We start from the raw sequence: 23,960 nt of genomic DNA, 5'->3' as shown, positions 1-23,960 counted from the left end.
ATGCCGAGCAAGGGATTAGGTTTTGGAAGGATCAGTTGAAGAAAGGTTGCCCTCCGTATATGATTACCTACACAGTTTTGATCGAGCTCATTTGCAGGCATTGTGGAAGTTCTCGGGCCATGGAAGTGCTGGAGGATATCGCAATGGAAGGTTGTTTTCCCGATATCGTTACGTTTAATTCGTTGGTAAACTATAACTGTAGGCAAGGAAAGTTAGCGGAAGCAGCTTTGGTCATACGCTGTATTATTTCTCACGGGATGGAACCGAATACCATTACTTACAACACTCTTCTACATTCCCTTTGCTCTCACGGGTTTTGGGACGAAGTGGCCGAGATTCTGACCATCATGTATCAGACGTCGTATCGCCCGACGGTCATTACTTACAACATTTTGATGAACGGTTTGTGCAAAGCGGGGCTTTTGGATCGTGCAATCGAGTTCTTCTACCAGATGCTGTCACGGAATTGTTCGCCTGACATCGTAACCTACAATACACTTCTTGGAGCTATGTCCCGAGCGGGAATGATCGAGGAAGCGATTCAGTTGCTCGGGTTTCTTAGCAACACAAGCTGTCCGCCGGTTCTGATCACTTACAACACGATAATCGACGGGCTTGCTAGAAAGGGTCTCGTAGAGAAAGCTCTGAAGATTTACCACCAGATGCTGGAGTATGGAATCACTCCCGATGATATAACCCGTCGTTCTTTGATTTACGGGTTGTGCCGGGCGAACCTAGTTGAGAAGGGTGCGGAAGTGATGAAGGAGATCAGCAAGAGAGAACACGGAATCAGAGTTAGCGCTTACAAGATGGCGATTCTCGGGTTGTGCAGGAAAAATGAGATCGATATGGCGATCCAGTTTCTGGAGGTGATGCTAACGGGCGGATGCAAACCAGACGAGACGATATATTCGACGTTGATAGAAGGCGTGGCTGAAGCCGGCATGGAAGACGAAGCAGAGGAGTTGCAGAAGAAGCTGAAACAATGGAGAATCCCTTAGAGAAAACGCAGTGACATATTAATAACCAGCTTCTGCTTATCCAATCGAAGGATGAAAAGCCTTTTGTCCTTCGCTCGTTCTCGTGTACAGGAAAACAGTTTTGTAGGCCGATGATGTTTTTATTTTCCCCGAGATTTCCTATGTCTTGTTTTTTTTTTGGTCCGAAAGCATACTGGGTTCCAGTGTTGTCCTTGTCACATTTCTTGGAGTTGTCCATATCAAAATTCACCTTTTTCTTTCGTTTTTTTTAAATTTCATTTTTAGACTGCAAAAGACATACGATTAAGTCAATATAATACCATGGACACCTTCCTCTAACAAGTTAGCTTTTGTGGTTGAGTTCGGACCTAAACGGGTTTGGAAAAGAAATCGAAATTTGGGTACCCGACCCGATTGGTTGGTTGGATACAAATGTCGGGTATTTGTTTTCTGTGTGAGCGAATTCCGGTTTTAAATTCGGTTAAAATACGAAAATCGGGTTTGAATTCGATTAAACAGATTCTGAATCTCGAAATCCGAAAGACAATTGGATTCGGGTACAGATCAGTGTCCAACCCTACAATTAATAGGAGAAAATTGACACAGATGCTCGCAAACTCATCTTTTTGATCACTAAACGAAAATGTTTCAGACACGCAAGCACACGGAGCAAGTTCTAAGCTCTCCGTTTTTTAGAAACCGTTTATAACACTGGAAATGATCATTCTGATGAATCACAATTGCTTTTCGATCGTAAACTGCTGGCAAGTAGGGAACGGATCCGAATATTTCTAGTTACTACTTTGCGTCGGGCCTCGATTCCCGAGCTGCATTCATGGTTTGCATCAAATCAACCAAAAGGGCAGGCCTATCTTGGAAGGCAATGTTCATCATACCTTTCAGTTTCTCGGCTCCAAGGTTCCCTTCCAGCATTCCCCACAAGCCCGGCATTCGCTGATCAGAATGAAAAAAAGAAAACGAACTTTAAACTCGTGGGTAAAGAAAACTAATCGATTTAATTGTGATAAAAAAAAGGACGAGCTTTCGAATCTTAAGCCCTTACAAGTATATCAAAACCTCTACGATTTGGCCGAAACAAAGAAAAAACCGATCCGTTTAATGTCATAGATATTCTTGTGATCAGTGTTAAACTAAGCCTTAAGCTAATTTGGACAACTTTTCTAGCAGAAGAATCCAAACACTACCTGTGGTAGCCATATCAAGTATGTGGCTGCGTGCAGTGCTTGTGCCTGGAAATCTTCATACTTGGTATCCGGGATTCTACTAGAAGATACCAGAAGAGTTATCTCGTTCTCCATGAAGAAGGCGATGCCACTCTGCCCGGTTTCGGATGGATCATTGCCAGCGAAATACTTCATCCAACAGAGGGAGAGAAATCGTCGGTGAAACCAAAGGCCCTGAAAGAAAACAAGAATACTTAATAGACGTTGAATTGATATGGAAGGTAGATCAAGAAAATACAGAGGATGTTCTTGGAAATTTATATCCGAGAACTTGAGTAATATTTTTACTTTCTATCCTTTTCTACCAGTCACGCAGACCCTAGGAACTTTGAGCCGGTTTTGCCACCAATACAACGGGCGTTTTTTCGGCAGATCATCTTATCGTGTTTCTTTTCTTTGTTTACCTGAAACTGGTGAAATATCAAAGAGCGGCCATACCTCTCGTCCCACATAACGTTCTATCAGTTCTTTGTTCCATTCAAGCTCCCCCTGTCACAAGGCAGAAGAACCATTTCGAACTTACGAGAAAACTGGACAAAACATATACGAGAGTAGACGAGTTGTTTTATTAGATCAAACTTGCCAGATATTACGACAGTAACTTTGCTGTATGAAAAGCATTAAGCATACCTTCCAGACTTTACGTACTTCAAATTCACGATGTGAATTGAAACCTTTCGTATCGAGTGACTCCAAAATCTTGAGCATCAGCCGCTGGAGATCATCAACAAGCTAGGTCATGATGACCTTTCACCAGATTCATAGTCAATCTTTTAGTTTTGATTTTGTTTAGAAATCTCAGAGACTCAGAAAAGAATTTTTCCGGAACTCGGTTTCTAGACATTCATGACTTGCATATCTCACATTTCTGGTAGCATTTTTCTTCGCACAGTTCATGGCTTCCAAGATTTTTGTAATATAGGTTCACCGAAATGACATAGAATTGAATAACAGCATATAACTTACTCTGCGGTAATGGAAGCAAGAACTATCGGCTACATGCATCATGGTCCAATATTTGGATTTGTCCAACTCATGTAGCACCTGGAAACACAAACGATATGTAAGCAGCACAGTTCGGTAAATATGAAAGAAGTGAAAACTCAGAGAATTCTTCAACAAAATTCAACCATCTAAACTAAAAAATAGAATGGTGATTTGGCCGGAGAATATGTTCTTGAGGGCTTGGAAAATCTGGAAAAAAAAAATTGAAGGATTTCACCTGTTCGGTTGTCATGTAGGAAACTAACCAGCAGCGGTGATTCCATGCACGATAATTCATCTTTGATCTCTAACAAAAAAGACGTTTATTTAATAAGGAGTCCACTTCCTTTCCAGGAGGAAAAATAGCTTTTACCCTAATGTTATATTGCTAGTAAACATAACAGAGAATGATATAATTTGAGTACGACACTTAAGACAGACGTTTTGAGGAAATAGATAGATCAGAGGACAGAAACATTGAAACATATCGGGAAACTCATCATCTATATGTAAAGCATCAAATCCAAAACTAATCTAAACCTCGGCTATTTTCTCCACAAGCTCGGATTCTTTGCCGACAATCTCTTGTAGAGAAGAAAAGCACTGACCAATCATCTTAATTATCCATCTCCTGCTAAACCAACAAGCGTGAGCAAAGCATTACATTTATTGTGAAGAAAAAAGTCGTACAAATTGCAGCAGTTATGCACGTTGTATGAGAAAACCAAAACAATCATCAACTACAGAGAATTACAAAAGTCCCCGGCATCTAAAATGGTCCATAATTCTCTGATCTCAATGGTGACAACGATAGTAGAAGGAAAATCACAGTAGTAATTTAAATTTTAACTGCAGACTGTGAACAGAAAGTGAGCGATAGAAGATAAAATCTGACCTATGGTTCCATGTTTGCTCACTTTTCGGGCAATTCGAAAGAATGAGGCCAGACAGTTGAAGTTCATCCATGAATCCCGAAGATTGCTTCTTCTTTGACAAGATCAATTTCCTGTCAGTAACACGAACGGGACAATATCAAACCAAAATGGCAAAGAACAGAAAACGAAAACGAGTAAATCCTTCACTCTGTTAGAAATTAAATAATAATTATCGAATCTGGAGTACCGAGCATTCCATGCAGTGGCAAAATCAGAGCTTAACAGCAAAAGAGCTCGGCTATGCTTCATGACTTCACATTCTAAAGCATGAAGGGAAGATGAAAACCCGGACGAGATATTCTTGTTTTGAATCTCATCACACGAGTTGCTACACCTCTTGTATTCCCCAAAGGACGCCATAAATGCAGATTTAGCAGCTTTATACAGTGGGAGAAGAATTTCGGTTGATATTCCCAGTTTATGATCTCGATTCCAGAAATGTCTCAAGATCCCATCTTTCGGTTCACTTGGATATGAATTCGATCCACCTGCTTCTTGTTCCAGTAAGATGAATTGTGTAGGATGAATGAACCCTACCTCATCACTAGATTCAAGAAGTGAAACAAAAAGAAACAAGTCAAGGGTTAGTTGCAGAGTTCACTCTATTGAGAATTTTACAAAGGCTTAAGACCTCTAAACCCGATTGTAACTATGATCAAAAGGAAGATGCATAAAAATGAGTTTATGGAAGATGAAGTAATAAGGTAATATATCATTATCCGGTATTTGTTGTCAGCAACCAAACAGAATCAGAGTCCATGACAAAAACTGTGATGAACAGCTATCATCACATCACATGCGATAATTTTGCAAAAGAAAGCTATAAAATTTGCTAGATCCAACCTGAAATTAGCACAACCAGAATGAAACCGCAATGAAATCAGAGAAGGACATGTGGATTTCCTTCATTTTCCCAGAAAGCAAAATCCAAATCCAAACACAGCCATGAAGTTGCAGGAATGTAGTATACTCACATGCGAGGATCGGATTCAAGAACATGCTCGAGCTGATTCAGCAGATCAAAACGGCCTTTTTCAGAGCACGACCCTTCTCTCATTTTCTCGTCTCGCCGCGATTTTCCGAGAACCCAGAAGAAACCTTTTCAGGAATTTGAACTCACTCGCCTTCTGATTTCGGGAAAAAGCATCCGAGAATTGGGCGAAGAAGGATCCAATTCAGATGCTTTTCGTAATTCAATCACAGCCCTGATACGAGAATTCTCATGGAAACGAAAATTCAGCTCGTGAATTCAAAAACCCCAACAGCGCGACGAGGAGATTCGGAGTTTGATGAAACGTCGGATGAAATCCGTTTCCAAATATCTTTGGGTTTAATGGTTGTGGAATTATGAAACGAAGCCTTTCGGTCTGTTCCGGTTTTTGATGCTTATTGTTTGGAACCTTATTACATCTAAGAATTTTGATATTTAATCCTAAATATATATTGTAGTGTTTTAATTGCCATTCAATTTTAAATGTTTATTATTTTAAATACATAATATTTTATTCCATAAAATTTTTTTAAAAATCTATATATTACGAAATGCACATGGATTTCTAAGGATTGAATGTATACGTGTCCGTGTGAAGCTCATTAGCTTTAATATTTTTAATTCTATTAAAATGTGTAGTTAATTAAATGAGTTATAACATTTGGCACAAACAAATATTGAGACAACAATTTAAAAATATAAACTAACCGGATTTTTAAACCGGGAATCAATTTGACGTCGAATCTGTAACAGGAAGAAGACTCAAGTTGCATCAAAATTTTGTGTGTATTAGCAATATTCCATTTGATTTTTATTTTATAATAAGTCAGTGCTACGAATATCAAATATTCGTCGTTATCGTCTTCATATTTCCACGCCATACTCTTTTAGTCTTTATCTATATTTAGATTTTTAAAATTATTATATAATTTCAAATATTTGTACTTTTAATGTTCCAAAACTATTAATTTAAAAAGCTAGGAATATGTGAATTAAAAAATAATATAAGTGGTTAAATAATTATAAAACTTCTAAAGTGTCCGAAAATCACAATTATGTAGTATTCTGTCCAATTAATTAATCAATTATAAAGATTTAGTGATTAATGTTGCAATAAAATACATGTGTCTGGATTAGAACTTTTTAGAAATTTTATTATTTACTTCATCACCCATAAATTCGTAACCAATACGTTTGGCCACTGTAAAAATTATACACACACGCACAAACATATAGATGCAAGCATATATATATATATATATATATACACGCACTCATACGCGCATGTATATAACACTGTAGATGCGTCGGAGATAGCAGATGTGTTTGATTCATTTCCTGAAGATCTAGGATCCTCTTCCTCGAAGCTCCAATTCTCTGAAATTCTTCAGCTAGTAATTGATCGGTTCCGATTCGTCAGAAGCAAGATCCGATATCATTTGATTCAGATACTTTGATTTCTCGGGTTCGTGATCTGCATGTAAAGAACATTTCTTTGATCGGAAAATGGATTCCGTACTTCTAGGCGATGTCGCGTCTCTCGATGTCGACTTGTTGCAGCTTCCGGAGATGTCACCTCTGTCTCTGAAATCGAATCAGGATTTCGTGAAGAAGCTCTTCGATCAATGGCTTTCGCTTCCTGAAGCTAATCGGATGGTAAGGCATTTGTCATGTTTTTTTTTACCGATTTCAATTCAATTTTTCGGCTTTGTTTTGTGTACGCAATACGAAATCTGCGAGTTTCCCTATTCTTACTGAAATTCACATTTGATTATGTGAACTTGTGGTAATCTCTGTCATATATATGGCGTGTGCTTAATTTGAAAAGGGCATCAGAATGTTTTTATTAGGGTTCAAGTATTTATTCGAATTGATGTCGGATTGCGGGATGGGTTATTGCTAGTTATGTTCTGAAATCGTTTGTTAATCGTCCATTTCTTGCTGGAATCTATGTCTGTTTCGTGAAGGTGTGGCAATCACTTTGATACGTATGTGTGTGATTGATTCAAAAAGGGTATCAATACGTTTTTGCTGGATGTCAAGCGTCAATTTGAAAAATGTGATATATGGAAAATTCTAGGATGTGCTATTGCTTGTTTCTACTGAAATTTATGCTCCATTGGATGAGCTTGTGAAAATCATTTATATATATATATATATATGCCATTGGCTTAATGCGAAAGGGGTCAAAATAACTTTGGTTTAAATTGTATGAGTTAATGTCGAATTATGGGATGCTTCCGAGGATACATGGTTGTTGGATGATTCTAGGATTGGACATGTTCAATTTGTAGAACCGCTATTAAGTCTTTTCTTCGCATAGAGGAGTTCTATGTTTGGTTAAGGCGGAAAGCTATTGCTGATATAAGACTGTTGTGACGGGGTTTGCTGATAATAAGATCTCTAGAACTTTTCTAAATATCTCCAGAAAATTAGAATTATTAAACTTGACCAGGAAGGATCAAGGAGAAATGGGATAAACCTTCAAATAATTGAGAGTAACTTAAATCATTATCTGCTGTAAGTGAATGTGTATCAGAACAAATAAATGGTATGGCTTCTAGACCATCTGTAAACCACGAGTTTATTTAATCTGCATTTCGGAAAAGGAGGCATGTGTATAGTATTTGAGAGATCGATATTTGTGATATTCCTTCTTATGCCTTTATGAATACCATTGTATTTCATTTTAGGCAGCGTCTTTGCTCAATGATGCAAAGGCAGGCGTTCCTCTTAATGTCTCTGGAGGTTCTTCTGGGACAAATTCAGGCTCCAGCAGTCCTTTGGCTTCAATGTTTCCTGCGCGAAATACTCCCCCTCTTTCCCCAAGAAGCATATCTGGTTCTCCCCGTATAATGAGGCAAAGGACTGGCCTTTCCAATCTTGCTTCTCCACTGAAAGTAGTTAGTGAGCCCGTTAAAGAAATAATACCTCAGGTATGCGGCAAGTTTGAATCTGTTGTCATTTATCTTGCACAGCTTCTACATTGGTTGTATCTGGACTTGTGTGTTGCTTTTAATTGGTGTGCTGAAAAGATTTTCTTTTAATGCTGTAGTTTTACTTTGAAAGTGGCCGTCCACCATCAAATGACCTAAAAGAGCAATGTGTAACCAGGATCAGTAATCTGTTCTATGGCCATGGGGGCGGTCTGCAAGTACAAGGTGACCTGTCCATTTGATTGTTGTGTTGATATCTCGGTGTACTGGTTACTCTTATCCTCTTTTCCTTTTTCAGAGTTCAAACTAGTCACTACTGAGGTTTGCAAGCTGCCATCATTTTTTTCGACTTCTCTGTTCAAGAAAATTGATGCCAATAATACTGGTTTTGTCACAAGGTTTGTGATTTCTTATACTTGAAAGTCAGTCTAAGTGGGGTAGTTTAGCAATACTAAAACATTTTTTTTTCACTTTATTTTTTCCTAACGACATGATCTGTTGCTTCTACCTTGGCGCTTTATTTCCTTGAAGTCCTAAGTTTTATAACGTTTTGATTAATATTCTGGTTTTCGAGAGGTGCACAAGAAACCAACAAAAATATCGCAGTTTGAAAAGCGAGCAAAATGATAAGATGGTATTCACCTTGGAAGATTTTTGGTCTTTGTCATGGATGGATGTTAGACACTATTTTCATCCCAGAGTAGATTTCCATCTGCCTTTATTGATGTTCCAAATAAACTTTTTTTTTCCTTCTACTGATTCTTCGGTTGTAATGAAAATTAATCATCTGTTCTGTGTATGGTTCTACCTACTTTTTACAGGGAGGCCTTCATTGAATATTGGGTAAAGGGAAACATGTTGACAATGGACATAGCAACTCAGATTTTTAAGATATTGAAGCAACCGGACCAGAACTACCTTGTCCAGGTGTTTTTCTTGACCCACAGGCATATTGATTACCATCATGAAATGCCACATTTTCATACTTTCTTCACCTGCATGGGATGATTACTTCTCTTTTTGTTCCATATATTAGCCATTCTGTAACGTGTAGGAATCTGAATCAGTTTTACTATGTTATGGAATTGACTATTTGTTGGTTTCATAGTTGATGAGATGTTAATAAATTTTAGCCATTCTGTATCATAGTTGAGATGTTAATAAATTTTATCACAGGATGACTTCAAGCCTGTGCTCCGAGAACTATTGGCAACACATCCTGGGCTCGAGTTTCTGCAAGGCACACCCGAGTTTCAGGATAGATACGGTTAGTTCTGAGGCTATGAAAGTATTCTGCTGGATGGAATCTCAGTTTTATTTTACCCAATTAACTTTATGATTTGGTCTAATCTTTTTTCAAGATTGATTATAGTTCATTTTACTTGCAACTGATAGTTTTGCATAATTAGTAAAACTAAATGAAAGCCTTTGTTTCATGTGTACCTGGAGATAAATAAACTTAAGTATCTGGATGCTTACACGGTCTGAGGGTATGCGATCCCAAATATGATGCATGCTACCAAGTGTTGAAGGTTTAATTATCCATACATAGTGTTGTGAGTTTTATCGTTGGCATGTTATGAAAAATAGATGGTTGGTTGGTTTGTAGAATCATTGATCCTGGTCCTGTAATATTTTGTAATTGTCTAATAATCCGAACTATCACTCTCCTTCTAAACCTTTCTTTTTTTACTCGCCTAAGATCATGCTCAGCTAGACATGAGACACCCAATTGTTGGCATTATCACGCCTTCTCCAAATCTTTCTATGTGAAATGAAAGCTTTGTTGTCATCCATTCTCCAAATCTTTCTTTGATTCCTCATGTATTCTTGCTTATGATGGTTGGTAACCTAATGCTACATTTTTTTTTTGTGTCGAAAAATCTTGGTAACAGCTGAGACTGTAATATATAGAATATATTACTACATAAATAGGGGTGGAAATGGTCAAATTAACCTCAGAGAGCTGAAGCGAGGAAACTTGATTGATGCTATGCAGCATGCAGATGAGGAAGAGGACATCAACAAGGTCTTGAGGTAACATGTTCGTTTTTTCTCTGTGTTTCCGTCTTTGAGAAATGTTAATCCATTACTGATACTGTTGTAATTGATTCAATTGCTTCTTTCATGGCCTGTCTTTAGGTACTTCTCTTATGAGCATTTCTATGTCATATACTGCAAGTTCTGGGAGCTGGACACGGACCACGATTTCTTGATCGACAAAGAGAATCTCATCCGATATGGTAACCATGCCCTCACCTACCGGATTGTGGAGAGAATATTTTCGCAGGTAAGCATTGCTGTACCATTGCAGGACCATGATTTTTTTCCTTCCATTTTTATGTTCTTCTGTGCTTCAGTTTTTTATTTGATCATAAAGTCTTCGGAATGTCATTTTCACACTGCTCGTGCTTTACGTCGAGTTAGGTCCCAAGAAAGTTTACAAGTAAAACTGAAGGAAAGATGGGTTATGAGGATTTCGTCTATTTTATACTGGCTGAAGAGGACAAATTATCGGAGCCTAGTCTTGAATATTGGTAAGATGCTTCATCTTATTACCTGTCCTGGGAATGGTGCTTAGACGTTATTTTACTTCTCTACTTCGGAAGAAATGTTCCTCGTATTAATAAATTATCTTGAAAAAGTAGTTCTAGGCTATCTGATATCTCAGGTTTACCATGTTAGTTTTTGGTAGTTGTTTGATATGTTATGCTATGTTATGTTATGCTAGGTTCAAGTGCATTGATTTGGATGGAAACGGGGTTTTGACACGGAACGAGTTGCAATTCTTTTACGAGGAGCAATTGCATAGAATGGAATGCATGGCGCAAGAGGCGGTGTTATTCGAGGATATTCTTTGCCAAATATTCGACATGGTTAAACCAGAGGTACGGGATTTGCTCTTGCCGAATGGTGTTATCTTCCTTTTTTTTTGCCATTTTGTTGAAGCTTTTCACTCGGAAAAAGTCTTGACTGACAAAGTATCCATAGTCGTTTACCGCTGAGACGTTAACTTACTTCCTAATCCTTCATTTCCGACTCCAATCCATCTATTCTGTCATTGCAGGATGAGAGCTGTATCACTCTGAAAGACTTGAAGGGTTCTAAACTTTCGGGCAACATTTTCAATATCCTTTTCAATCTCAACAAATTTATGGCGTTTGAAACTCGGGATCCGTTCCTCATTCGCCAGGTATGTATTTCATCAGAAAGAAACGTTTAGCCGTATATTGCTGTATATAATACTCGAGACGTTGATGGGAATAGGAGCGGGCGAATCCGACATGGACGGAATGGGATCGGTTTGCTCACAGAGAATACATCAGACTTTCGATGGAAGAAGACGTTGAAGATGCGTCTAATGGAAGCGCTGAGGCATGGGACGAGTCGATCGAGGCTCCCTTTTGAGGTTTATCGGTAATTTCCCATAATCCTCTCTAATATTCAACTTCAAATCCGGTGCAATAGCAGGGCTATTCCCGAAATGAAACGACATATAAAAAAACCGAAGAATTATCGGTCTCAACTAGAAGTGGTTTATTCGAGTTTCGAAAAAATTACAACTATTCGGTTTTCATATTGAATTTGGTTTAGTTTCATTTCTATTCGGGTTTGGTTCGGTTTCGGTTTTCATCGACAAAAAATACTCATCTTTTCAAAGAATTTTTTTTAGTTCGGTTTGGATTCGGTTTATTTTATTTTACAAAAAATCATAATTGTTCGGTTTTTATATCGGATTCAGTTATGGTTATTAACCAAATATGTCACCCCTGGGCCCTAGTGTCTATTGTCAATGTAAAACTCGATCTTCGGAGGCTGGGGAAAAGGATTATCGTCTCTTATACCGTGCTTTATGTCGGCTTTGTATCTTGTTGCAGCGCTCCACGGAGAATCCCGTGACCATTTCGAGTTAACCGGAAAACGAAAAACAGAACGGTGACCCAACCGGAAACCAGAAGCCGAGAGAGGCTTTGTTTGGTTTGGCTCTGACGGTATAAAAACCAAACACGTTGTGTTGTGGAGGAGACTTCAACAATTTTTTGAAGCTTTTCAAGGGAAAGACATATATATATATATTCTCACTTATTTATCTCATACAAATAAATAGGGTCAATAACATATTTTAGTTGTTACATTTTTTTTCACAGAAGTTTCGGTAATAATGTTTGTTTGTTCCAACATTCGAGTGGATTTCTTTTTGTATTTGGGAGAAGTCAAATCCTTTTGGTACTGTGTTAAATTTAACGAATAATGGTTGCATTACTTTTTTCATGCTTTCTTCCTCTCTAACTATGATTGTTTTTACCATTCAAGAATAAAATGTATTATAGTATTCAATTATATCTGATTTGATAAAGCAGATGTGACTTTTAAAAATGAATTGATTGATTAAAAAAAAGCATGTAAACGTAAAATTCCACCTCAGATATCTTTGATTTCAATACACAACATGCCTTATATCTTTCATTTCACCTCGTACTTCCAAAAACTAATACACTCATATAAATACGTCAGTTATATAAAATGTTTATACAAAATAAATTTTTTCAGCACATGTGTCCTTTTGAAAAGTGTTGATATATACGTACCATATACTTGTATGAGATTTTATTTCCTAAAAAATAGCAACACCTTCCCTTCTCTATATTTTTATTTTTACGAAAATGTCCATGAATAAGAGCATATGCAAAATTGATATTCCATTCATTATAAGAAAAGAATATCAAAGATAATCAAAAAAAAGGAAAAGAATATCAATATTCGAGTTCATGTGCACCGGCCGTGAACGAAAATGATCCCGAGTACGTCTCAGCAGATCCACCTAATTCTGGACCAAAATCCGAACAAAACATTTTGATTTCGAACACGATTTTTGTTTTGATTATTTTGCGATAAATTTATTCGGTTATAAATAAAATATTTTAGATAAATAAAATTATAGCCAAGCATTTTGATTTTATTCGGTATTAGAATATTTCGGTTCCGTTATAAACAAATAAAAAGCAACCTGTTTTTCTATTCCAAATAAATAGAGATACCATGAACGTATAATAATTTCTATTTAATCTCTATTTTATTCCTTTAATAATTCTCCATAAAATTCTATACCACAAAAAATAATAAATTACAAAATATGTATTTGCTTAAATATACTATGATTACACATGCAAAACAACCCAACCGAATTTGACGAGTTAGATCCACTCTCTCAAACGGGGCATTATCTAAAATATCATCCTTTTGCTAAAACTACTTGTGACCATATGGTCATATGATAAATTTATGGTGATCACATCAAATCACTATGGTCACACCTTACATATCTCGCTAATCATTTGGTAAAATCATAAAAAATCTAATGTTGTGACCAATGTGACTATACAATTATTCTATCACAAGGTCAAAGATTGGAGATGGAAGAAGGTGGGTGCAGAAGTAGTTTTAGCATAAGGAGAGTATTTTGGATATTTTGCCATCTCAAGGCGATCAGTTAATACTTTGTAAATAACCGAACCACAAGGAACAACATCAATTCGCTCAAATAGCCTGCACGAAACAAACAAAACAACAAGCTACACGAATACATGGAAAGTTGCCTTCTGGTAAACGGCTGAATGCTGACAATAACTCGGGGTGGGTTCTGTTGGAAACCAAAAAAAAAAGGGTTAACAAGTGAGATTCAATCAAATATCATAACATGAGTTTACTTGCAGACGAGATTCACGTGCCCATGCATACGCCATGCACGTGCTGGTTGGGTATTCGGCTACACCATCAAGTCATTTGTTCACCCACCCTCCCCTCTTCTATTAAAGGCAATTTGCAGCACAGCTCATCAATGTGTTTTATACATTGTGTGTAAAAGCACAAGTCATCAAACGCATTACATTGTGCAAGGCTGAGAAGGTTGACGAAGCTCAGCAATTGCAAAGGTTACCAGAATGCTTGGTGGTTTTCAACCTTTTTATAGCACAGAGAAAGATAACAACCCAAATATCATCAAATCTTGCCAAATATTTCAAAATACCAGAAAATCCCATTCCAAATCTTCCTGAATATTTTTCCTTACCGGGGGAAGATTTACCGGTATCTTGGCTCTTGATCAACAATTGTTCCCCTCCTTTTATAGGAGATCCATGCAGGAAAATTAAGGAAACTGAATATTTCCCGAATATTCCATAAATTGTAAAATATTATTAAACAAACCCAATTAAATAAATAAGTACACACTCATCCCAATTATACAAAGATACTCCCTCCATTTCTAAATAAATAAGGGTTTAGATTTTTTCACAAGCTTCAAGGAAATATATAAATAAATAAATAAAGTCAGACCACATCCTGATCAACAACACTCTATTGACCTTGGATATTTTTAATTAAAGAAAACATTGTAGTAAATTACAATAATTGACATTGTATACAGAGAACGTTAGACAACTTCCTCATCATTTCTCTTTATAGCTTCACCTCTTTTTACAGGAGATACACAGTCTACAGAGAAGAGCAAGTAGAGTGACACCGCCGATTATGCCCAAACAGAGAAGATTTGGTAAACGGCTGATGGCAATGACTAGGGTAAGTTCTGTTGGAAAGGATAAACTCTGAATATACAGAAACCAAGAAAAAGCACGTGTTAGATATTAATCCCCAAAGGGTTAACAAGTGTTATTCAATCAAATATCATACATATTTATGAGCCTAATATGAATAATTTGCTAACGAGTTTCACATACCATACACATGTTGGGTTTTCAGCTACACCATCAAGTCATTTGGAGCGTACGTTTTTGCATCTGATTTCACAAGCCCTATTAAGCAATATGCGGCACCTCATCAACATTCCCACCTTGCACAATTCATTAATGTATTATTGTGTAAAGCACAAGTCATTAATGCATTATATTGTGCAAGGCTGAGAAGGTTGATGGAGCGCAACAATTGCAAGGGGTGGAGATATATACGAGGAACTGACTGCATGAGAACAAGCGGAAACAAGAGAATTCCATTAAGGTTAGAAACCAAAGGATGTACAAATTCATATGGAAAACAGATCTACAACCAATATTAAGAGAAATCAGAAACAGGTTTCTGTTAGATGTCCACGGGTGAGCAGAGAATTGAACTCTAATACCAATTGATATAATATGGGCCCTAACTACACCACAAAAGCAGAATAGAGGTTTGACCGTCCTTATATATTGACCCCAAATCCATCTGGTGTTAGAATACCAGTTACACATACCAAGCACATGTTTTTGAATTTTCTCACATACCATGTACAAATTCCCTAAATTGTTAAATGTCACTAAACTTGCCAACACCAAACTAAGTAAATAAGTAGCCAGATGACCTCAATGTATTTGACATCCAAACTAATATGCAACACATAAACGTGAAGTAAAAACCGAAAATAAAGCAAAACAGGCAAAGACTATTCTCAAATACGTTTAATACCAATTGGTAAGTACCCATTCGAGATGACCCCCAGAGCAATGCATTGTGTACAATTATCTTCAAACAAGGCTTATATATCTAAATAGAATTTAGCTTAGACAAAAAAAAAACTTTTTCTACAAAATCCAAAAATCATTGAAGTGTACATTTTCCAATCTCATCCCATGCCTCTGTGGTAATACAAATGCATCATCAACCTTCTCAACCTTACATAAAGCCAAGATATATAATATTATGTAAGTTGAAAAGGTTGATGAGGCATTTGTATTACTTAGGGAAGATATAGGAACGACTTCATGAGCACAAGCAACACCAAGGTCACTTATAGAAATCATCAAAAACTAAGAAAGCTATAATCATCAATATCTAAAACATGTAAAGAACGAAGAATCAACAACGAGTTCCCATACGATGGGAGTATTGGGTTCAATAAATAGGAAAGGTGAGATTCCAAGAAAGCTAGTCCCTTTTTTAATAGTAAGAGCACCTTTCAGAAAAGCTATTAAATAATTGCATTGAAGCATATAAATTTTGGCATCTGATCCCACGCCTCTATCAGAAAGCCTATTAAGTAATTGCAGCACATCATCAAACATAAAGCCATGATAATATTATGTAAGATTTAAAAGGTTGATGAGGCGCTCCAATTGCAAAGGGGAGATTATAGCAATTAAGGCATGAGAACGAGCGAACGTAAAGAAGACATTGCGTAAAACATTTAATATGCATAGTTAGAAACCAATGGATGTAAAAATCCGTATGAACAATATATCTACAAACGATATTGAGGGAATGTGAATATGAGATGCAAAACGCACGTTCTCATCGGTTGTTCTCACGGATCCGGATCGGAGTCCGAAATTGAGAAATTCCCCACCCTAGCCGCCGCGAGAACAGCCATGATGAATCGACAAAGGCGGAGTATCCGAGGCGGCGAGAGAAGGCATCGGCTGAGGGAAGGGGAAAGGGGGGGCGGATGCGAGGGGCGCCGGAGGAAGACGGGTAGAAGGTGGGTGCGAGATGGAAGAAGATAAGGCGGCGTGTGAGACGATGAGAGCATGGTGGTGATTATATAGCGAGAGAATCGTAACTCGTAAGAACATCGCCACAAACCCTAAAACATTAAATAAATAAAATAAAGTTGTTAATGGGCTAGGCCGAGAATTTGGGCTTTTTGTTTTTTGAGAAAAAAAAAACTATATTAAAAACATATTTCATACATTAACATTTCTATTATATGTTTTTTGGAGTAAGTTGGTCAACTTTGCCGTTAATTGCCTTTACCTTTGTCCTACCAACAACAATATTAGCACATCCTCCACCACACGTTAGGGGTCGGCAAAAATACCCAACAATCGGGTACCCATCCCGATCCGATGTTCGGATACTCAAAAATCGATACCCATTGTATTATAAAATAGATATATAATATGTAATAGATATATATGTATGTAATAGATACATATACGTTGATTTGTCATGTAATATATATATATATATATACGTATATGTTTTGTATGTAATAGATATATATGTGTATGTATTATCAGTGTATACATATACAAATTTGTGTAGATATGTATATATTTATATATATAGCTTTATTAGCCTCTCATGTGTGCGCTCTTATGAATAATCAAAGCAAAACTGTATACAGTATCTTGTTTGAATTTCGACTTTAAAAGACGAAGACGAAATAAGAAAGTAAAATAATATAAGCTCCAGGTTTTTGTCATGTCATTACCTTTCAGGCGGGAATGAAGACATCTACAGATGATAGTGGCGTGGACAGACCGTTGTGGAAGCATGGAGACAACGACTATAAACTGGTCTTCTCGACAAATGGCAGCAACAGCGAACACCACGACCCCGTGTTCCTTGGCATTCGACAGTCTGGTTTCATGAAGTTGTACCACGCTATTCCTTTCTATTGTGGCAGGTCCTTCAAAGCAGGCTTCCAACGCGTGATGGACTCATACGGTGGGGAATGAGTGTTGATCCAACTAGTTGACTATGCGGGGGGTCGTGGAAACACACGAACACCTATTCGTGCGTTGTCCTTATAGCGTTTTGCTATGGACATCTTTTGCAGGGAGATGCTGGAGAGATCCACCGACAGGAATGACTGAATGTATAGCATGGATCAGGACGGACACTAACGACACCACGAGAGACAGACCGATCATCGTGAAGCTCCTCCTTCAGGCGGTAACATACCTCATTTGGCACGAAAGGAACAATCACATCCTCAATAATGAGTCTAATTCATTGGAGAAGATGCTCGTTGTTGGAGAATTGGTACTACCTAATGCGCCAAATCACGAGAAATCTCCACTGATCGAAGCCTCTTGAATGAATAGTTTATTTTGACCACTGCGATGGGAATTCCTTGTACCTATTTTGTTTACAGGTTTCATGGCCAAAAACTCTTATTATTGATAAATACACATTCACATTATACCAAAAAAAATGTTAGTATCCTTCAAATTCAAACCAAATATCGAGAGCTTTCCTTATGCTTTTCGTTCTCTGTTGATTTTCTACTTCTAACAAAGCTGTTAGTTTTCTATAAAGTTTCAACCACTGCTACGACTCTAAAGCTTGTTTCTTGGAAGAGTGTCTGAACTCACTGCAAGATTTGTCCCCGCCCTCGTCCTTCCTGCGCTTCTTGCTCGAGTTTTTGTTTGCATTGGCGCTGTTGTTCTGTTCCGAAACCTCTTCCTGCATCTCCCTCTGCTTCTCAATCATCATCTGAAGACATTTTCCCTGTTCTTCGATTTGCAGCTGTAGTTTCCGCTGGTTCTACACCCAGACAACATGGACATTAAGACAAAGATTTTTCATGATGGGTTCGGTTATATTTCAGTTACTGAAAAGACTATAACCATTCGGTTTTTTATATCAGTTCAGATGGTTCAGTCTTATTTCGATTTAGTTTAGTTTCAGTTTTTATTGATAAAGATACCCATTTTCAAAGAAAATCTCAGTATTTTCGGTTATTTTTTTATTCAGTTCATAGATTGCGTAAATGCTTTTAGTGAATTCAGGTTAATATTTCAGCTCGGTACTCATCATTTCCATAACTAATGTTTTTCTTATGTATTTTCGAGGGAGGAAACATCGAAAATATCGAATGGGAAGACGACGATACCTCCAACTGTTCATGAAGATGTTTCTGGAGTTCCATCTGCAACCGCAAAGCTTCGGTGAGCCCCATGGTCCTGCCATTTAAGTTTCCGGTGAGTAATACTGAAAAATGGAATTGATGACCCAACAAAAAAGAGATAAACCATCACAATCAGGATTATTAGTTCTGCAAATAATTCAACAGCACAAAGAAATTGAGAGTTTACCAAAAAAAATAACCCGGATTAAACCTTCAAAATACAGTTTCTGAAGTAGCAAAGCAAGACGGCGATTAACTAGTAATACAAATAAATAAGATCGCTTACTTTTCCAGGTCTACAGATCTAAGTTCATCAACAGAACTCGATTTCTTCTGAGAAGACCCTGCATGAGAAAACAAAAAAACTAAGCCAAGGCATTCTCTTAAATTTCGACAATGAATTAGGAATTCGTCTGTCTTTCCCGTGAGAAATAGAGAGAAGAAAGCAGAATCAAAGAAACGGGAAGTTTCGTTAAAGCGAAATGTATACCTTCTGATGAGTCAGGTATGTATCTGGCTGTTCGATATTTCTAGGATCGTTCCCGTGACAAGACATGGAAAAAAACAGTCAAGGTTATCAAATAAGAAAATATGCAGCTAAGTGGAACATTCAAAGCATAGGAACAGAGACTAAAACCTGCAAATGGCTTTTCACATTGTAGATAGTCAAACCGGGAATGTTCATCAGCCTTAGCACACCTTTAGGTGTGGCTCCTGCAATTTCATAATCCAGGATATCACGCTATTCTTATGGAATCGGTTAAATAACATATAAAATATAAGATAAGATGCTTACGCACTTTCACAACCGCCAAGTTCATTGACAGCTTCTACAAATTTCTCATGAAGCTCTTGCGTCCAACGCATTCTTGACTTGGTCGATGCTGCAGGGCATGACGGATTTGCGGCTGTGCTCGTACTGGAAGGTGGGTTTACGGTAAGAGCTTGTTCTTCAGATGGAACAACTGGACTTTCGTGAACCTCCTGTAGTTGCCCCATGAAGTTGGGAATTTCATTTGGTATCTGATAAATTAAAGTTCCATACTTTAGAAAGACGAAAAGCGATATGATTAAGCAAAACAATTAGCTCGTATAAACGAATCAGACATCAAAAGAAAAAGAGAGAGTGTGTGTCAAAAGTGAAACTGCCAGAGAAAGGAAAGGAAAAAAAAACCTTTGGCCCTGGATTTTGGGCGTTAATGTCAGCAAGAAGCTGATCCCAGCTCTGATCCAGGGCATCATCGACACATATCAATTGCTCGGGCAGATCTTGACAATCACGTGCATGGAAATTATGCCCTGATTTGATGAGCTCTGTGCCATCTTCTACTTGAACGTTCTCTACAGCATGTTCAGAAATAACAAAACAACCCTGAAGGGGATCCATGGACCAGGGCATGCCCTCCTGTTCGACAGGATAATTCAAGTAAGAGTGAGGTTCTGTCGCTGAAGGAGAGTAATCATTGGGTGTTAAACATATTCCCTCCCCTGACGATGGTTGAGGAAAAGACAAATCATTTAGGACTCTAGACACGAATGATGAACTTCCAGGTTCTGTCCTGTGTGGAAAACCAGACATAGAAGCCATGCCACTGGAGAGCTGAGTAAATGGGGGAATGAAGCACGACGCATCAGAACCATTGTTTGCCAGCGAGGATGAAGTCCCCCATGGCATGGTGTTAAGCACGGGCTCCTTTTCGGAGGAAACTGAAACAAAATCTTTTTCCCTACAACGTGAGGGTACCTAAAATTGCCGGAGAGGGTCAAAGGGAACAAGATTGCAAGGCCTTCTTGCCTAATATATATATAATGAACTGCAAACTTTTTCTTCGTCAACTATTCAACAGATTGGACCAAACTTCTTAAAGCACAAGATTCATAGGTTCTCAGGTCCATAATCACAGTACCTGCGTGAAGAAAACATAATCACGTTAACATACCAAACCAAATATGCCGGAAAATGACTCTGTGGCAAGCTTTTCACAAAGGGGACAGGACAGCAAAATAATGCCTTTGTCTTCTATTTCCTCATAAGCGTCCCTAGATTCTAAAGCTTTCCTAATTTGTGTATCTTTCTATATGCATTTCCAGAAACTTTGCTGGCGTATTTTTGTATGTTTCAACCAAAAATAAGGAGCGGTGTAGATTAAGAGAACAAGTGAAAGTAATAAAATACTCGCACAAGTCCCGTTCAAAAAAAGTTTATATTCTAGAAGCGTAAACCATGGAGGAGGAGGAGATGAACCCAAAATTAAATGAAAAAAAAAAAGGCCAAAACCGAAAGAGAGAGGCACTATTTGTGGAATCTGGAGCCAAAGGTACCATATATGCTCCATCGTCCCCCCTAAAAGGATTGTGGCTTTTGCTAAGACAAAAAACGCATAAGATTCCATAAGGAAAGCATATTAGATTAGAGCGAAAAAGTAATGCCAGCCATAGTCCACGGTTCAAAAAAAAAAAAACTTATACCATTTCATGCACACAGATCCAAAAGTGTATATAAAACTTTAAAAGAACCAGTATCAACAGAGGTGAGAAGCCCGATCAGAGCCATAGTCCCAAGTTATCAACAGTTCAGTATTAAGGAGATGGAGTAGATGTAAACTATTGCATAAAATGAAGGGGAAGAGGCAGAAAAGATGTTCTAAAGCTCACAAAATATCATGCAAAATCTTTGACATAAGAAAATTATTCCTATCAACACACAAGAGACAAAATCTTCAAGAAACGTTAGCCTAGAAGCTGTTAATCAAGAAACTTTAAACTTTTTCCTAACAATAAAAGGTAAAAAAAATTCATAATCCTCTGCTCCAAATCTTACAGCATTTGCAGAAAAAATAGAAGCAAGTAACCAGTTGCTCCAAAATCTGTGTTATACAAGCAAAACTCAAAGCCGGGTGGATAAAAGAAATTCATTCAAAGGCACGGTTTTGACATGAAGGCAATTTTCGGACCGGAGCTATAAAGAAAACATACGATCATAAACTATCATGTCTTAAAAAACTTAAAACTTAACGCGAAAAGTCCAACAGGCTGCTAGGCGAAACCTGTTGACCCATCAGAAATTCGGCGAAATTCTCTGAAGTTAATTTGATTTCTAGAGATAGACCGAAAGGATTCAAGCTTAAAACTAACACAATCTATCCATCAGGATTAAAATAAAAACTGTGTACGGGAACTCGCAAAGGGGCCCAAATGACAACTATTTTCCACTTGATCAAAGTACAAACACAAGCTCCAGAACTAGACTTGATCAAAAAGAATCTTACAAGCTCAAAAAAGTAAATCAAAATCTCTGAAAACTTTAGCAAAATCGACAAAATTTTCCATCTGTGTCCTACAGGCTACAAGCTTACAACTAAGGGCAATCCATCAAGCATGGTCATAAACTTTACGAGTATATAGACGTTGAAAACACTCAAAAACTCCTCCCGAGCTACAATATTTCCCGATCGATCAAAGTTCAAACACGACCTTCAAAGCTAAAATTGAACGCAGAAGAATCTTACATGCTCACCAAACCAAACTAGTACTAAGCTCTCTCAAAATTTTACATAATCGAAAAAAACCTCAATCTTGCTCGTACAGATTGCAATCAAACACAGGCAAAAGCTGAAGAACTGGAACAGAACCCAAAAAAAATGAAAAAAAAAAAACAGCCAGAGAAGAATCTTACGAACGATAGCTTCCGCGAAATCCGGGACAGAATCAGAAACCCTAAAATCGAAGATAGATTCTCTGAGATGGATCGAAACAAGGGCACGAGCTGAAAAACTGGGGTTTTCAGTTGACGTGAGCCCCACGAAGAATTCTATTCGAGCTCCTCTTCTATAGAACAAAATTAAAATGTCTTCTGTCTATTATCAAATATGATGATCGAAACAATATTGAACCAGAGCCGTTGATTTATGTGGGTCCCATTGTCTGGCGTACCGAGGATTTTATCTACGGCTGTTGTATGTATATTCAGGTGGGCTTTGCCGTAGATAAATGTATCCCTCTGAGGCCCCACTAAGATTCGTTATGTATTCAAAGTTAAACCAGATTATACAAATATCGATTGATACATAATTAAAACATCCAATCTAATTATATAAAAATCAATTAAATATAATTTTGTAAAAATGAAAACATTAAATCCCAATAAAATGTATTATACTGACTCTTTATAAATTAATTTTTTTTTTCGGAAAAAATAATAGCATACAACTTAAACTCATTATAAAAATGGAATAAATATATTGTATAGAAAATTAGAATAAAAATAATAAAATAGAATTCAAATCCTAAATAGGAGAGATGGTTACTAGACGTTTGCCTCTATCCAATTTACGTCTCGTGAAATTTAGAAAAAAAAAATGAAATATTTTATTTGTAGAAATTTATAGCTTTTTAGAATAAAGGTATTGAATTATGATTTATGTTGTTATACAGATGAAATATGCATAAATGTCGAACACTATTTGGAAGAAGAAGCAAAAAAATCAAACCAATTTTACAAAACGAAAAGGTACTTTAGAGTACCTCATATGTGCCACGTATCGTTATTATTATTGTTATCATCATCATCATCATCTCCATCATCATCATCATGGGATGGCAATCATCATTCGAACTCAGGCCGCTAGCGCTGACCACGCTTTGCTCTGCCACTGAGCCGAATATGATCGCCGGACTTCTTTTGATATTTTTTCTAATTATTGCTCTATTTATTTCATTAATTTTTATAAAATATCTACAGATTCACGCGAGATTAGGTAACAAAATCGATGAAGTGGTTCGATGGGATTTGAATTATCTCAAAATAAATATCATGTTACGGTCATAAAATATCACAAAAAATTACCATATTAGCATTAAAAAAAAGATGTTTTTTTTAATAGTTACCCATACACAATAATCACCGGCTGAACATTATTTTAAAACCTATTTATGTAATGATGAATATGGTTTTATGAAATTTTAAAATCAATCACAATACAATTAAAACCGATTAGTTTTCCATTTGTATTTATGTTAAAGTTCGATTCTCCCTGAAAATATATTATATGATAATATTTCATGCAAACTCGTTATTGTTCGGTAAGGTTAACTTTCTTTCTCTAATTTGGGAGTTTAATTTTGATATTTATCTCCAAAGTAAACATATCGAGATTTATGTGGGAGAACAATTCCTTATAATATAGGAGACAATTACATATATAAATGTAGATTAATAGGTCCAAAAATCAAAAACTTTATTACTAAATTGAAGTATTATCAACTT

At 37.0% G+C, this 23,960-nt stretch overlaps 5 protein-coding genes across 9 annotated transcripts in view; 3 read left to right on the top strand and 2 right to left on the bottom strand.

Moving 5' to 3' along the window:
* Positions 1-1,245, top strand: part of LOC104821264 (pentatricopeptide repeat-containing protein At1g08610) — a 2,942-nt gene extending 1,697 nt beyond the window's left edge. For all 4 annotated transcript variants that reach the window (XM_010552084.2, XM_010552075.2, XM_010552100.2 and 1 more), the window contains one exon: positions 1-1,245. In XM_010552084.2, the coding sequence (XP_010550386.1) occupies positions 1-1,001 (1,001 nt within the window). In that variant the 3' untranslated portion in view covers positions 1,002-1,245.
* Positions 1,246-1,587: 342 nt separating this feature from the next.
* LOC104821251 lies at positions 1,588-5,530 on the bottom strand. 2 transcript variants are annotated; one of them, XM_010552061.2, is made up of 10 exons: positions 5,118-5,526; positions 4,331-4,687; positions 4,104-4,214; positions 3,749-3,839; positions 3,447-3,515; positions 3,191-3,268; positions 2,855-2,938; positions 2,663-2,713; positions 2,186-2,398; positions 1,588-1,934 (listed from the first exon to the last, which is right to left on the bottom strand). In XM_010552061.2, exons 1-10 carry the CDS (start codon positions 5,198-5,200, stop codon positions 1,779-1,781), a joined length of 1,293 nt encoding a protein of 430 aa, XP_010550363.1. In that variant the 5' UTR covers positions 5,201-5,526; the 3' UTR covers positions 1,588-1,778. The 2 variants fall into 2 exon arrangements, 1 of the variants encoding a protein (XP_010550363.1); XR_773052.1 differs by having other exon boundaries at positions 1,876-1,934; positions 2,629-2,713; positions 5,118-5,530.
* Positions 5,531-6,409: 879 nt separating this feature from the next.
* LOC104821241 (probable serine/threonine protein phosphatase 2A regulatory subunit B''delta) lies at positions 6,410-12,348 on the top strand. Its single transcript, XM_010552050.1, has 13 exons — positions 6,410-6,790; positions 7,828-8,070; positions 8,190-8,295; positions 8,369-8,468; positions 8,892-8,997; positions 9,247-9,337; positions 9,966-10,107; positions 10,213-10,360; positions 10,498-10,607; positions 10,802-10,958; positions 11,138-11,263; positions 11,338-11,487; positions 11,949-12,348. Exons 1-12 carry the CDS (start codon positions 6,641-6,643, stop codon positions 11,476-11,478), a joined length of 1,620 nt encoding a protein of 539 aa, XP_010550352.1. The 5' UTR covers positions 6,410-6,640; the 3' UTR covers positions 11,479-11,487; positions 11,949-12,348.
* Positions 12,349-17,145: 4,797 nt separating this feature from the next.
* On the top strand, positions 17,146-17,903 carry LOC104821225. Its single transcript, XM_010552033.2, has 2 exons — positions 17,146-17,508; positions 17,621-17,903. Exons 1-2 carry the CDS (start codon positions 17,286-17,288, stop codon positions 17,878-17,880), a joined length of 483 nt encoding a protein of 160 aa, XP_010550335.1. The 5' UTR covers positions 17,146-17,285; the 3' UTR covers positions 17,881-17,903.
* A 41-nt stretch (positions 17,904-17,944) lies between these two features.
* LOC104821214 (protein PHR1-LIKE 1-like) lies at positions 17,945-22,508 on the bottom strand. The gene is made up of 8 exons (XM_010552023.1): positions 22,371-22,508; positions 19,869-20,601; positions 19,495-19,717; positions 19,332-19,408; positions 19,185-19,224; positions 18,981-19,038; positions 18,680-18,749; positions 17,945-18,330 (listed from the first exon to the last, which is right to left on the bottom strand). The coding sequence occupies exons 2-8, from the start codon at positions 20,367-20,369 to the stop codon at positions 18,115-18,117; spliced, it is 1,185 nt and encodes a 394-aa protein (XP_010550325.1). The 5' UTR covers positions 20,370-20,601; positions 22,371-22,508; the 3' UTR covers positions 17,945-18,114.
* Positions 22,509-23,960: the final 1,452 nt, after the last annotated feature.

The sequence above is a fragment of the Tarenaya hassleriana genome, unplaced genomic scaffold (genome assembly GCF_000463585.1).
Source record: "Tarenaya hassleriana unplaced genomic scaffold, ASM46358v1 Cleome1, whole genome shotgun sequence".
In the NCBI taxonomy this organism is placed as follows: domain Eukaryota; kingdom Viridiplantae; phylum Streptophyta; class Magnoliopsida; order Brassicales; family Cleomaceae; genus Tarenaya; species Tarenaya hassleriana.
The sequence above is the reverse complement of the archived record's forward strand: the minus strand, read 5'-3'. Positions and strand labels throughout refer to the sequence as shown.

Coding starts and splice junctions, on each gene's coding strand:
- LOC104821214 (XM_010552023.1), bottom strand. CDS start 20,369: ATGCCATGGGGGACTTCATCCTCGCTGGCAAACAATGGTTCTGATGCG. Junction 19,409..19,494: donor TGAACTTGGCGGTTGTGAAA/GTGCGTAAGCAT, acceptor ATGAAATTGCAG/GAGCCACACCTAAAGGTGTG. Junction 18,750..18,980: donor AGATCTGTAGACCTGGAAAA/GTAAGCGATCTT, acceptor CTTAAATGGCAG/GACCATGGGGCTCACCGAAG.
- LOC104821225 (XM_010552033.2), top strand. CDS start 17,286: ATGAAGACATCTACAGATGATAGTGGCGTGGACAGACCGTTGTGGAAG. Junction 17,509..17,620: donor ACGCGTGATGGACTCATACG/GTGGGGAATGAG, acceptor CATCTTTTGCAG/GGAGATGCTGGAGAGATCCA.
- LOC104821251 (XM_010552061.2), bottom strand. CDS start 5,200: ATGAGAGAAGGGTCGTGCTCTGAAAAAGGCCGTTTTGATCTGCTGAAT. Junction 4,688..5,117: donor CTTGAATCCGATCCTCGCAT/GTGAGTATACTA, acceptor TCTTGAATCTAG/TGATGAGGTAGGGTTCATTC. Junction 2,714..2,854: donor AAGTACGTAAAGTCTGGAAG/GTATGCTTAATG, acceptor GCCTTGTGACAG/GGGGAGCTTGAATGGAACAA.
- LOC104821241 (XM_010552050.1), top strand. CDS start 6,641: ATGGATTCCGTACTTCTAGGCGATGTCGCGTCTCTCGATGTCGACTTG. Junction 8,998..9,246: donor ACCAGAACTACCTTGTCCAG/GTGTTTTTCTTG, acceptor ATTTTATCACAG/GATGACTTCAAGCCTGTGCT. Junction 10,108..10,212: donor GACATCAACAAGGTCTTGAG/GTAACATGTTCG, acceptor GCCTGTCTTTAG/GTACTTCTCTTATGAGCATT.